Source organism: Lepisosteus platostomus, chromosome 3 (assembly GCF_059453375.1).
Source record: "Lepisosteus platostomus isolate fLepPlt1 chromosome 3, fLepPlt1.hap1, whole genome shotgun sequence".
NCBI lineage: Eukaryota > Metazoa > Chordata > Actinopteri > Semionotiformes > Lepisosteidae > Lepisosteus > Lepisosteus platostomus.
This window is the reverse complement of record NC_142613.1, coordinates 44,032,889-44,048,042: the sequence shown is the minus strand read 5'-3', so window position 1 is coordinate 44,048,042 and position 15,154 is coordinate 44,032,889. Positions and strand designations below refer to the sequence as shown.

Sequence of the window (15,154 nt, the reverse complement as noted above, 5' to 3'; positions counted from 1 at the left end):
ACATATACTTAGCGGCACAGAATACTATTGCTTGTGCAAAAATAAACTATTTAATAAATAAATTAATAAACTAAACTGCATTATTCCCTAATGCAGTGCAGCTACTGATAGGTCACAGCCCAACAAGTTTCAGCTAGTATCACTGTGGGAAATGCATATTGAGTATAAGGTAATGGATAGAAAAAAGATAATAAGTGAATGCTCAAGTAAACTAATATCCTACACTGAAAGAACTGAACCTTTTCAGACTTGAATAGAGAAGACTACAAAGGGACCTGGTCCAGGTATTCTAAATTCACAAAGGCACTGACAAAGCAAACCCTATGGACCTCTTCAGAAACTCCAGTGTAACACAAGATCTTAAAACTACCTAGGAGCAAACTCACCAGCTGAACCATAATATAGTAGTAAGAATGTTGTAACTACATTATCAGAGAAAATAATATTGTGTGGTTCAAGAGAAGAGGAGAAATGTATATTTGTTCATAGAAGTGAATGGAAGTATTTACATGCTTAACTTGAATGCAACAGACAGCCGCTTTCTAAAGAGCAATATCAATAGTGATACTAGTGGACTTAAATTGTTGATACCTAGCCAACATTATTCTGCTTTTTCAGTTTTTACGAAACCTTTCCATTCGCCCAGTTTGCAGATCTGCAAATGTCTGCAGAACTAATATGGAACCAGGCAAGCTTCTTCTCACTTTTCATCAAAGGCATTGTGTTAGTGCAAGCCTTCAATACGTTTGTGGGTCCCTGCGATCAGTACGGGGAAACACTGTGCTAGTGTTATCAGCCCCTTTAAGAGAATGTATAGGTAATTCTAATCACCATCACATAACTCGACTTACTGTATAAACCTGCTGTTCACCAGTTGTTACATTCCCATAGAAAGCCTGCAAACCCTTTCTAATGTAATACATTTTGTGGCCTAAAATTAGGCTAGGACTATACTATACTACTAATACTAATCATCATATTAAGAGTACTAAATCATCAAAAAAAGAACACAATGGTATTTCATTATAAATAACCCATTTACATTAGTATAGCAGTCAAGATAAAATATTTCAACTTTTTAAAGCTTTTGAACATGTTCACAGTGCTGCTATGTTTAAGGCAAAGAAAATGTCTTTCAATTGCTAGTCCTTCTCAATGCTTTCTATCATTTATCTATCATCACATTTTACAGCCTGCGGGGATGCTTTTTCTTTGCTTTTATAAAGACTGAGCACTGGCAAAATGTTAATAAAAATAAGGAGTATAATCAACTATAAAAATCACTAAAAGATCACAAGGGAAGTTACTTTTTTGTAGAAAACATGGCTTTTTACAGCAACAACATGTATTTGTAACAACAAAAGTGTTTATACTTTTTGCTACAATGGTCTTTTCAGCAGAACAGATTAATGGAGTGTACAGTAAACACCACTATCATATTTAAAAAAAATAAAGTCATGTGAAAAAGAAAGTAGACCCTCTTTCAATTCAATGGTTTTACATATCATGGTATTAATAATCATCTGGTCCTCATCAACTTCTATAATTAGATAAATCTAGCCTAAGATAACAGACAGCACATAACAGATTTCACTATGTAATCATGCCAAATGCAGAAACCATTTGGGAACAATTAAGTACACCCTTACTACTTCCATAGGAACTAAGAAGGTGCTGCTAATAAAATGATTTGTTGATCATAAGGAAGTGTGACCACCTCTATAAAAACAGAACGTTTGGCAGTCTGGTGGTCTGGAGCATTCAGGTGTGTTAACACCAAGCCAAGGAGAAAAGACATCAGCAATTAACTCAGAGAAGCAATTGTTGCTGCTCATCAATCCAGGATGGGTTAAAAGGCCATCTCCAAACAATTTAAAATCCATCATTCTACAGTGAGAAGGATTATTTACAAATGGAGATCATTCAAGACAGTTGCCAATCTTCCCAGGAGTGGGCATCCCAGCAAATTCACCCCAAGGTCAGACTGTATAATGCTCAGAGGAATCGCAAAGAAACCAAGAGCTACATCTAGGGATCCACAGGCCTCGGTTAACATGTCAATTATTAAAGTTCATGACAGTACAATCAGAAAAAGACAGAACAAGTATGGCTTTCATGGAAGGTTAGCCAGGAGAAAGCTCCTTCTCTCCAAAAAGAACATGGCGACATGGCTTAGGTTTGCAAAGTTGCATCTGAACAAACCACAAGATGTCTGGAACAATGTCCTTTGGACAGACAAGACCAAAGTGGAGATGTTTGGTTATAGCAAAGTATACTAGAGACAAATGCCAGGCCATCTGTCTGACAGATAAAGCTTGGCTGAAATTGGGTCATGCAACAGGACAACGATCCCAAGCACACCAGCAAATCTACAACTGAATGGCTGAAGAAAAGATTCAAGGTGTTGGAATGGCCAAATCAAAGTCCAGGCCTCAACCCCTTTGAGATGCTGTGGCAGGACTTTAACAGAGCTGTGCATAAATGAAAGCCCTCAAACTTCAATGAACTGAAGCAATGTTGTAAAGAAGAGTGGGCCAAAATTCCTCCAAAACGATGTGAGACTGATAAACTCATACAGAAAGCGATTACTTCAAGTTATTGCTGATAAAGGTGGTACCACAAGCTACTGAATCATGGGGTGTACTTAGTTTTTCACACATGGCTTCTGCATGTTGGCTTATTTTTTGTTAAATAATGACATAGTGGAATCTGTTATATGTTGTTTGTCACCTGAGGTTAGATTTACCTAATTTTAGGACCTGGTAAGGACCAGATGATTTTTTTTATGTCCTGATATATAAAACCATAGAATTAAAAGAGGGTGTACTTTTTTTTCACATGGCTGTAGATAAGAATGCCAAAATAAATCCCATACTCAGATGGTCATCAGTACATTTCGCTAAACTGGCATCTACTGAAAATTAAATGAAATATTTACTTTGAAAATTAACAATATGAAAAAATGAAAAAAAAAACTTCAGACTCTCTTGATCTATATTATTGTTGTTGTTGCTAAGAATAATAAACATTAGCTTCATCACTAACATTCATTCTGTTTTTCTTTACCACATTTCTGTGTGCTATGACTTGAGCATGTTGTGGTATCTTGAGGCTACTTCAGAAGGCTGATTGCCTTCAAGCATTTTACGGTTCCACTGCAAATCACATCAATATGGCCAGAAGCCATATCACCCTGCTACTCATAACTGGCAACCCACTGAAGCTCAGCAGGTGTGAGCCTGGTCAGTACCTAGATGGGAGACCTCCTGGGAAAAACTAAGGTTGCTGTTGGAAGAGGTGTTAGTGGGACCAGTAGGGGGCGCTAACCCTGGGGTCTGTGTGGGTTCTAATGCCCCAGCATAGTGACGGGGACACTATACTGTAAAAAGGCGCCATGCTTTGGATGAGATGTAAAACCGAGGTTAAAAATTAAAAATCCCAGGGTCTCTCTTGAAAAGAGTAGGGGTATTACCCCAGCATCCTAGTCAAATTTCCCATTGGCCTTTATCAATCATGGTCTCCTAATAATCCCCATCTGGCTTCATCACTCTGTTCTCCTCCCCACTGATAGCTGGCACACTATTGCTGCCGTTGCATCATCAAGTGGATGGTGCACATTGGTGGTGGTAGAGGGGAGTCCCCATTACCTTTGAGTGGAATGTCCAGAAAAGCACTATAGAAGTGTAAGCGATTATTATTACATTAATTTAAACATTTTGTGCTGCTTAGTAATGGATACCTCCAATAGCTAGAACAGTAACCTAGCTTTAATGCACAATATTCTTTGTGTATTTATCACTCATCATAAAAAACTTCCAGAACTCAACAGTAAACACTTCAGAATTGATTAATTAAACTAAAACTTCAATAATTGGGCTGCAAATAACTGGAATTAATTGTTTCTCTTACAATTACATTAATCTTGGTGTTCCAGATGAAAAGTGTGCAATATGTACTCAGTCTTATTGCAAAATATGTGTTTCATATTTCAAGGGTATGATATGTACAAATATACTACAAACTACAAGGTTGGCAAGTCCATGTAATACAGAAGGTATAGCCAAATCTCCATCAAAAAGCTGGAATTATGTTTCTATAGTATATTTAAACTCATAATTTAAGATGGAAAAGGAAATTCAACACAATTAATATTATGGTAAACACAAAATATGCAGTGTAAAGCTTTATATACTAGATGGAATTAGTTATATGGTGTGATTTCCACACTTCAATGGCTTTTGCTCATGGTCAGCAGCAAACACTGAATAACAGCTATTCTCATTTCCTGGTTAGCTTTCTATATTAAGACGCACAGAGTCATAAAAAGAATACAGATGACTACACAGTCATCAGAGACACCCAGGCCATGTTATCAGTATTATGAGCTGTGGGTGTATAAGAATGAAACGGGAAAAAAAAGCAATTGCTTTCTGTCATGAAAAAGGAATAAGGAAACTAGACTATGTCCTTTCATACTCTTAATAAAAAAGGCAAGTAGATTCCTATCTGACCTTTTCTAATGCTTTGTATACGAGACCTTTTTTTCCTCTTTAAGGATAGCTTTTTCTTAAGAAAAATTTAACACTGAAGGAAATGACAACATCAATGTCACTTTTCTCTAACGCAACTGTCAAAGGTCGCAGAACAATTTAGAATATAAAAGCCCATCTTAAAAGCCATTACATTAAACACTGCACATTACCATGACATTTATTGTAAAGGGAACAGTTTCCAAAAGGAAAATCTGAGAATAGCTGAAACACTTTCAGCATCTCAACTCCAATAAATAACAGCTCTTCCGTTTTCTATAAGTTGAGTTTAAGACACAAAATTAGGTGTACTGATTTATGATTTATCTATGAATTGGCTTCATTACTCTGCTCTCCTCCCCACTGTTAGCTGATGTGTAGTGAGCATTCTGGCGCACTATGGCTGCCGTCGCATCATCCAGGTGGGGCTGCACGTTGGTGGTGGTGGAGGGGAGTTCCCATTACCTGTAAAGCGCTTTGAGTGGAGTGCCCAGAAATAATAATAATAATAATAATAATAATAATAATAATAATAATAATAATAATAATAACAACAACAACAACAACAATAACAAAATAGTAAGTCAGCAATTAACTTAAAATTATAGTAATAATATGAATCTGGCACTTGAAATGGTTGCAGTCTTACTTTAAAAATACTAAGATGACTGTGAATATGTTCAAAAGTACGTTTTTGTAATAGCTAATTGGAATTATTCTCTGTTGCCCTTCAGTGTTGGGATTGATTAACTAGATATATTTAGGTTACCTAAATGATTTAAATTGGCCATTTTGAATGTAAGTGACTTCAATTAAATCAATAATAAGAGAAAGGTGCAAAATTCTAGCAATTCAAAATAATACAATTTCAACATAACACAACTTGAAACCTGCATACAAAAACTGATTAAGCACATAAGTGTTACAGTGAATATATGGATTGTGAAAATATTTATTTTATAGTCAAAATTAGTTTTCTATCGTACAACTCAAAATGTTTTCATGGTTTCCTAGGCTAAAGATTATGATTTTCCTCTTATGACTGTCAATGAATGGTGCACTAAAATAGGCATTTATCATATTTTTTAAATGTATCAATGATGTACTGTACTCATCTATGTTATACATTTTGGACACTATGAACTGAAACTAAATTTAAGATGTTTGTTAACCAGAAGAACACATTTTCAAAACATCTGAGAAGTGCTAGAGTGAAACATTTTTTTTACAATTTTAAACTATACTCATTTAAATTAGCACTGCAAATGTTAAAATTACCCATTTCATCGTATATGCAGTACAAGTCAATTTTAGCAGTTCCAGTTCCTTATCAAGAAGCCCTGTAAAATTAATATAACCTGACGTGAACGTATATAACAATTAAGCTTATGTAACTCTTACTGTACTTGTGCATCTTCTGAACAGTAAAATGTTGAAAATGAGAAAATGATAATACATATAAACAATGAAAATCTGTATATTCATTACCATCGCTCTGTAACATTAAAATCAATTTAAGGATTAATGATAAATCTGTTCATTTTATCATACTGAAGTACAGACTTAAATGTAGTTGAGAGTTCCATGAAAAAATACACTTGTATAAACCCATTTCATATTATTGATTCTAGGGGATAAAAACACAAATATTTCCACCTCAAAGACTATCACCATAGGCAAAAAGAACCATACGAGTTTACCTAATGTTTGGATCATGGGATTTGTTTTCCAATCATAATAAAAAAGACATTAGAAGTGGTGGAAATAAATTTAAGTACTAGGGCACATACAGATTTTTTGTATAATCAGTGGTAGGCATATAATGAACATTCATTATTACATCATGTATATTTTGACATTTTTGGCATTTTAACACTTTTAGGCAGGTAGCAACCATCTAAAAATATAACACAAATCAGACCAATACTACGCTGTCAGTGCTGAGACTATCCTGTACAATGACTTCTGGAGAGTGAGTGTAATGTAGACAAACTGATAGAACGCAGTTTACATTTCTTCAATTTGCACCACATAAAAATGGTACTGAATGACAGTAAATCTAAAGTTACACAAAAACAATCACAAACCTACCAATAACATCTTTTTCGTGTTCTGGAATTAACTCCTTCCAGTTCGTAGTATCTGGGTCATCAAAGTTGATGTTGATAATACGATATCTTGGGGCATGCAAATTCGTTTTAAAAGTGAAAACTGAGCCCTCATTGGTGATGTATTCATATTCAGCATCAAAGTTGTCAATTAGCTTCACCCATGGCAAAATTCCTGCAAAAAATTTAGAAAATTATATACTGTAGTTCTCAAAGATATACAAACATTTGTTGTAAAGTGCCCATTACAATTACACAATTTGTATTAGATTAAAATGAATCCTAATCTAAAATACATGTTAGTTAGGGATAATTTCATTTGATCATATTAGAATACAAATATTGTATTCAATGTGTTCAATCCTGTGATTCCAAGTGACTAGAAGCATAGAGATACATTCACTTTAAATTTGTATTAAAATCAGTATTTACAGTAGTTACATATCACTTTTAAGCAATAACCATATGAAACCTCAACCCATTGTACTCACCAAGCTGTATAATAATGTTTTTTGTAATTACTTGGGAGATCTTGCCTATTCTGAGGTATTGGGACTTAGATTTTTGTTTCTTAAAAATGTAAAATGCACGCTCAGTTGGATTCAAACCTAGAGATTGACTTGGTGTGTCAAAGATTTTCCACTTTTTTCTACTGAATTACTTGGTCGCATTGGTTATATGTTGCATGTGGGTCAGTGACATGCTACATGGTGAACAGACAGCACAACAAACATTTTCTGAAATGTAAGCAAATAAAATATTTCTGTAAATGTCAGAACTCATTCTGCTGCTGCTTGGTTACACCATCAAGTGCCACACTGGGAACTGGCACAATTCCAGAAAGCCTGATGGAGATTGCATGATTGAAAGACTTTGCTGTCTCAATATTGTTGGAAGGCATGACCTTGTACTCTAGATGCTTACTGTGCATACAAGTACACTAGAACTAGGGCTGGGTGATAATTCGATAACGATAATTATCGCGATAAAATTTTCCTTGATATAAATTTGACAAAAGTTCGATAAATGTTCCATTTATATGTTTATGCTTTGCGCATGGTATGCGCATGCGCACAAAATACCGCGCGAGTGCGCGTGCGTGTTGCAGACCGGGCAGCTAACGTGCTGTTGTTTACCCACACGGTGGTGGCTGACAGGATTGTAGTTAGAGTTGAGAAATGACAGTGAAGCAAATGTAGTGCTGCCAACGACCAGCTCGAAGGACGATGACATTGTCAACAGAAAAGGTCATTCAACTTCGGTAATTTGGAGATATTTTAGCTTTTTATGATCAGACATAAAACAGAGCACTTTAAGCTTTGCAGTCTGTCTGAACCATCTTCTATGTGTGTTTTATCACACTGCAGTATTTAATTTTTCGATTAAGATATTTATTTTGTGAATTTTACTCATGCATATTTTGACATACAAAAGACTTGAATACTCTCTATCCATTTGTTTAATGTTTCTGCTGTTTGGCAAGTGTTTGTTGATTTTCTTAAAATAAAGAGTTGTTTAATTTTCCAATTAACTGTTTCTTCAACTTTCACTCAGGAAAAAAAAATCTGCCTTTAAAGTTGAAAGAAATAATGATTTGAGATTTATCGTGATAATTATCGATATCGACTGATATGAAAATTTTTATCGTGATAATGTTCTTGGCCATATCGCCCAGCCCTAACTAGAACCCTAGAATCATGGCAGGTTCCACCTGGTTACTGTGTGTAAATTATTTCACAACAAACTAAGTGCTTTCAGAAGGGTGTAGGCTGTGCTACAAGCAATAAGTTACAGTGATGAATTCCATCCAAAGAAGATATGCAAAAACATGAAAGGCTAAAATCTTAGGGCTGAAATGATTTAGAACTAAGTTCCTAATGAAACTGTGCAAACACATTAGTAACTTATCTGTGCTTTAAAGTGAAGAATACAATGCAGTATACTTCAGACACAAGAAAACATGATTCAGATGCAGATGATGTCACAGTAGTCAACAGCAACAACTCAGAAATTGATCCCAGATTTGTCCAATGCAAACTACATCAATATCAATCCTAAGATAATGGAAAAAAAATCAAGTCTTCATTGGAGAACTCAGTGCATGTACAAGAAATACTAGACCTAAACAAATGTACAAAACGGGAATACATAAAAGACACAAGATGCAATTAAGCAATAAACTACTCGATCATGTTATATTTAACATGTTAACATTAAAAAGAAGTCGAATCCTGAATTAGGCTGACTACAGGCTAATAACTTACAATATTTACAAACATTTTTAAGTATTTCTTTGCTGCCATACCAAATGACCTTTGATCATCTGAACTGCAAATTGTTCCGCTTTGATAAAACCAGGTATCTTATATTTTACAGTTGCATGACATATCATGGCAAAAAGACTACTGCATTGGTAAAAATACTGAGTTTGTTGCATTATTCTAATAGTACCCTAAATCACAAATAATACATAATACCCTTAATCACAATGACATAGGTACTTATGATATTCATGTTAATGTGCTCAATACTCTGAAGCTTGGACATAGACCAAATGACAGTGAAACAGTTTTCACAAGCATTTATGAGGCCTGACATCTCCAAATCACCACTCAGCATTATTACAACACACACTCCAATCACAAGAGATTTGTTTCAATTATTGTTTTTTTTTATTCTTATTAATCTAGAAGTCAATATAACATAGTAAGCATCAAAAGCATGCAAATCAGATTATTTCAAAATCTCATAAGCAACATCAGACCTCAGGAGAGAGAATTCCTCATTGCTAAGGTTCATAATTAAAGGATTTGAATGATACATACAGTAAGATAGATTCAATAGTATTTGTGGTAATCTTATAAAAATCATTTTTTAATTTTCTTTAATTTCCCTTATGGCTAAACCAAAATTCTATGAACTATACAACACCAATATAGCAATGCAAATCTAAGCATTAGACTTTCATGAAGGCCTGTTACTCTTAAGTGTGAACTATTTTCTTGCCTCTAACAATATGGACCTATGTGATGAAGCAGCAGACTTGCAACACAAACTGTCATACTAGAAAAAATACTTTAAAAAAATTAATGATATACTCAAAGCTGAAACCACCGGTGAGCCTTGGATATGAATATTGAACATTTACAGTCCGAACAATTCACTAATTAAACTAAACAAAACTACCTAATGGGTCTCTGTATAACCATCTAGAGGAGCTATGCATTTTGTTAGTTGGCATTAAGGTCATGTCACATACTTTTAAAAAACAATCAATATACTGAATCTGACTTAAAATCATGCTGACAACATTTTAAATGAATGTATATATATTTAGATACCTTTTATTCCCTCTGGGACCTCTTGGAGATCACAGTACCACAGTCTGTTCACTGGGTCACAGCCTTCATGGATAGACAGCAAGACATACCGTCCATCATCTGACACCTGCAGTACAAGGACGAAAAACCACTACTTCAAGATTCCAAAAATAATGCTTCACTATTCTCAGGAAATACTCTTATCCAGCTGTTAGAGGACCAGTTAAAAGAAAACTAAATATTATGACTTCCTGAAGTTCTAATGTCTCTTAGAAAAAAAAAACTGAGCCTCATATCAACCCAGCTTTAAAAAGCTAACTTTAAACAACACATCTAATCAGTCTTAAGATAGTTTACAGGTACTCCTTAATTGGCTGCTTGCATAAAAATGCAATAAGCAAATTCCTTTGCATTAAAGACACTGAATTCAAGTAGTAGTAATATTGGTGTATTTCACTTAAAGTTGTGTACCCAATATGAAATACTACCTTTGAAATCGGTAAATAAGCAGATAATTGTTTTAAGTAATCTTCACACTACATTTTAGATATGTCAGTTCTACAATTCTATGAATGCTATATTCAACAGCATTATAAACTTTCTCAGACACTTTTAAATGTGGTTTGTTCTGACAATTCTAAACACTACAGTAAAAAACTTGCATAATTTAAGGATAGCAGACTTCATTCAAAAGTGACTAGCAAAATTTATTAGCTTAAATGTTGTTAAACAGGGCAAATTAAATTCAGACCTTAAGTTGCTTAACTGTTTCTTTAATACAAAATTTCACAAAACACCTCTAGGTGTTTACTCATAATGTGACAAAAGCACTGCACTGTACAGTGAAAATATTCTAGTTAAATTTGAATTATTGTTTCTATGTCTTTGGAAACAAACACCTGCTTGCTAATCAAGACCACGATCGTAGATGTATACATTTCAACAATAAGAAAGGAAAAACCATGTATATCTGACACATAAGCTCTATAGTGACAGACCAAGATACTTAGAACAATTGAAACTGGACACGTTTCATAGACGCCTATAATTAAATTTTGAAACGTTGTGCATGAAGCAGTAGATCGTATCAAACAGGTAAACTAAGCTACATTTACATAAAATTAAAGTTTTTTTTAATTTACAATAGATTTTAATGAAAATACTTTTCAAATTTGTAAATTTTAAAATTGTCACAATATACACCTATGGAAAAATAATTTATCACAATATTTTAAATACAATTACACCATGTAAAAGTTTATGGTAGCATTTTGGAATTATAATTTTTACAGCCACATTTTTTTTTGAATTTTAAGCTATTACTCAGAAATTCAGATTTTGTGATTTGATTTTATGAGTGAGTTACTGAAAATCTATGTAAAATCACGAAATTTTAAAATAAAAGTGATCAAATATAATGTCGCAGCACGAGTGTTCGCCTGAACAATAACGGCGACCGAGTGCTAACAAAAAAAAAACTGAAATGAGATCACAGATACAGTGGAAAATGATTTGGCCAATCTTGCAAACTGGGCAAAGTGTTTCAGTGACACAACTGACATGTTATCGGAGAAAGCCCTTTGCACAGAGATAAAATTGAAGCCTACAGTACATGCCTGGCTTTGTACGGTTCTGTCAAATCACTGCCAACTGTTTTTAAAGGCTGTTAAGAGGTTGATCCTAATCAAGTCAGGCTTCCTGACCTCGCAACACTCAATGTGTTTGAGGCTGCTCCATGTTTGAAGATGATGCACTGAAAGTTACCAAATATTCAGCCATTGACGCATATGAAACATACAGCAATAGATTCAGAAATTAAGTGCAATGATTAAGGTGTTTTGGTGCAATGTAAATGATGGCTTTCTAGTTCTGTGATATCTCTAAGATGTTTATTTATGCTAGACAGCGTGGGCTGAGAGATTGTTTTTATCATACAAACTTATTTTATGGGAAAATTGGCACTCAAAATGCCAACAATGTGATAACTCAAACAACTGCATAAACATGCTTAATTACAAAAATTCTATATATGTATAAAAGTATTCTCTTTATGTATACATTTCTGTGATGTTATTGGCCCCACCTTTAGCATATCCTTTTACTAAGAATCCCCATACCAAAATTGCAGAATTATGACATTAAAATAAATGAACTAAACATGTCATCTGGTTTGTCTTAGAAAACGACCAGGCATACCTCAGCTCCACCCATCCATTTTGGATTTTCTGGAAACTCTACACAGAGAACATCCTCCGACTGAGGTGTGCCAAGAACATGATAATACAATTTCTGGTGCAAGTTAGTGGATGTTTCTGTACCTTGTGTATATAAAAGAGAAGGGGTCAGTATTCTTACACATACAAACATGACACAAAGAATAGGACATGGGCATACTGAGACAGAGCAGTCTTCTCCAACTGCACTGCTTCCTCTCATTTTTAAATAATGTCCCACATTCAGGGCCAACTTTTATTCTGTTGTTAAACCACCTTGACTTATGGTTATTAAGAAATAATTTCTAGCAAAATTACAGTAACAATTCCTAAGGACATAACAGTGGAGTGACATTATTCCAAAACAAAATAGGTATGTGTGAAGATATGATTTCAATATTTTCCAACTTAATAAAATATATACAAGATAATTATGTGACTTCTCCACTCACTTGTGTACCTGAGTTTTAAATGATTCTCAATGTATTACTGTGCAGTTAAGTCTTCCCTAATATGGAAGTTCTATATACAATTATGTCCATATTAACAATGCAACTAGGTCATGCTGTGATAAATAGCCTACTTTCATTTCAATGGCTTCCACAATTGAGCCAGAAAACAAACATCTGACTGAAATAGAAAGACTGATTTATGAAACCCTTCTAGCCCTTTAGAGGTGACATGACTATTTGAACTTGATGCTATGAAGTTAAGAGACGCCCTGTTACCATCACTCTTCCCGTCCTGAATGGGGTAAGAGTTGTAAAATAAGCCCTTCCCATCGTGAGTCCAGGACATGCAGCTGAACTTCACTCGTTCCAGACGGTCCTCCAACTCTACAGGGCCATCCACACGCAGGAACTTGATCTCCACCCAGTCAGAGCCACTGGCACTGACGCCATATGCAAAATACTCTCCATCTTCTGTAAATGTATAGCCTGTGAGAAAATAGAGGAGAGATCAAGGATATAAAAAAATAAGTAATTGAAAGTGTTTTTAGTATACACCAGAAGGCCTAACTCTCAGCATTTAATTTGTAAATCATGAGGTGCCGCAGCTCCAGGTAAACGGAAGAGACCAGATGTGTGAGGGAAAACAGAGGTCCTAAGCGCATGTCACAGCTAAACGCTCCAATGCTCATCATCAATGTAATGTACTTTCAATGCATTTTCAAGCCAATACAGATTACATGTTACTAAATGTATTTAGTAATTTCAAATGCCATACTTTTTCCTATAAGGCCATCTATATTTTTTACACATTACCACTCTAATCTTGTCAGAACCTGATGGTATGATCTTCCACTGACCCATAGTGTTTATATGCCATAGGTAACTATATGGCAGAAATATATCATTTTATGTTTGCGATAAAATTCTCATATTTTCTTCATTTTCATAAAATCATGTTTTAAATACTTTTGGTTTATAAGATGTATGAGGTGGCATGTAACGCATCAAGGCACTTTCTATTGTTCAAACAAGTAGCCTCATCCAGCATTAGCCAGATTTCAGGAGTGAACTATACTATCTTTTTAATCAATTTTTTCCTCATTTCTGAGGAAAAGCGGTTTTTAATGTTCCAGCATGCAGCATTGCAATGCAAAACCCATCTCGGATCGATTCCTGGCAATCAACGCTGGCAGAGCGTGCACTGCATCAGAAGAACAGCAAAGTACAAGGCTACACATCCTGTCCCTTTTTCTTCTGTGAAAAAAGTCTGTTTTAAGTTATTCATGCACAGTGAGCAAATATGATTTTTTTTTCTTGGAAAAGTAATCAATCTGCCAACAAGATAAAACGGTGACTGTCTTTAAAATGAATTTTAAATTGTAAACGCACAAGTTAAATTTTTCATGTCACAAGGAGGTGCCAGAAGTGAGCTTAGAGGTTCCAGAGTAAAGACATTTTCAAATTGAGAGGAACTGGAGATGAGTTGCAGTATTAATTAAGTACAGCTTACTCCTATAGGAAATCTTGTTTCTTAAGAATCTGCATATGGTGCTTAGAGTGCAGCAGACCTCTACCAAGTAGTCATTGATTACTTGCCACATTTCAAGACATTCCTTGTCAATCTGCTCTGAGAAGAACCTGAAACAGAATATTTGATGTGCTACTGAACTGTGCAACGATGATTTCAAACAAAGTATACAAGAGTCTTTAACAGAGGTTAGGATGCTGTTACGGTATGCTGGAAACATTATGGTATGTTGTGGGTGCTGGAAAAACCCAAATTCCAACATAAACCATTCCTCCATTATTTTGTTTAAAAAAACATGCCTCTGAACATAAGCTGCATTCATTTAATTTTTAAAAATGAAAAAAAAATATGGGGCATAATGCATAATGAATAAACAACAAATAATGGATACATTATTAATTATAAACACAAAAAGAAACTCAAAATCAGTCACAGACTTGCATTACCCAAATTAATGAGTTTTGTGATCATGTGACATGATTACATTAGAGAAGTTACTCCAGAAAAAACAGCAGTAGTTCCAGTAACTAAATGAAACCCTAGGAAAGCTTGCCTTTTATCTAACACAACTAAAAAAGGGTCATCTAGAAATATGCAATATACTATAGTTAATTTATACATAAAGATACACATATCCATCTATTTAGGAAAAACTAGGACTTAAATACACACAGAGTAGAAAGAGCAAAGATGTGGTGGTTTTTACAGGATAAAGGGGAGATATGAGAGAAAGAATGCATCTCGGTCCTAGCTTTGTTTTCTCCTTCACATTTGAAGGCTTCACGGCTGAAATGCTTCCATTCCTACTTGTCAACAAGGAATCAACTTCTGCTTGTTCCTTTGCAGATCACAAGCTGATGTAATTCCTCACTAACATTTATTTATGCGGCAGATCCAATAAGCATGCCATTACATGGCAGCCCTAAAAGTGAAACATACAGTACAATAAACAGCTTGAACTGTACCTTCTGTTTGTACAAAGATTAATATTATCTGTGGGAAAC

The 15,154-nt window shown here is 34.7% G+C and overlaps 1 protein-coding gene across 2 annotated transcripts in view; it reads right to left on the bottom strand.

Annotated features, from left to right (window-relative positions):
- Window positions 1-15,154, bottom strand: part of prep (prolyl endopeptidase) — a 54,097-nt gene that overhangs the window by 28,825 nt on the left and 10,118 nt on the right. For both annotated transcript variants that reach the window (XM_088625701.1, XM_088625700.1), the window contains exons 5-8: window positions 12,899-13,108; window positions 12,154-12,275; window positions 9,979-10,084; window positions 6,621-6,812 (exon numbers count right to left, since the gene is read on the bottom strand). In XM_088625701.1, the coding sequence (XP_088481827.1) occupies window positions 6,621-6,812; window positions 9,979-10,084; window positions 12,154-12,275; window positions 12,899-13,108 (630 nt within the window). The remainder of the gene's footprint in view (window positions 1-6,620; window positions 6,813-9,978; window positions 10,085-12,153; window positions 12,276-12,898; window positions 13,109-15,154) is intronic.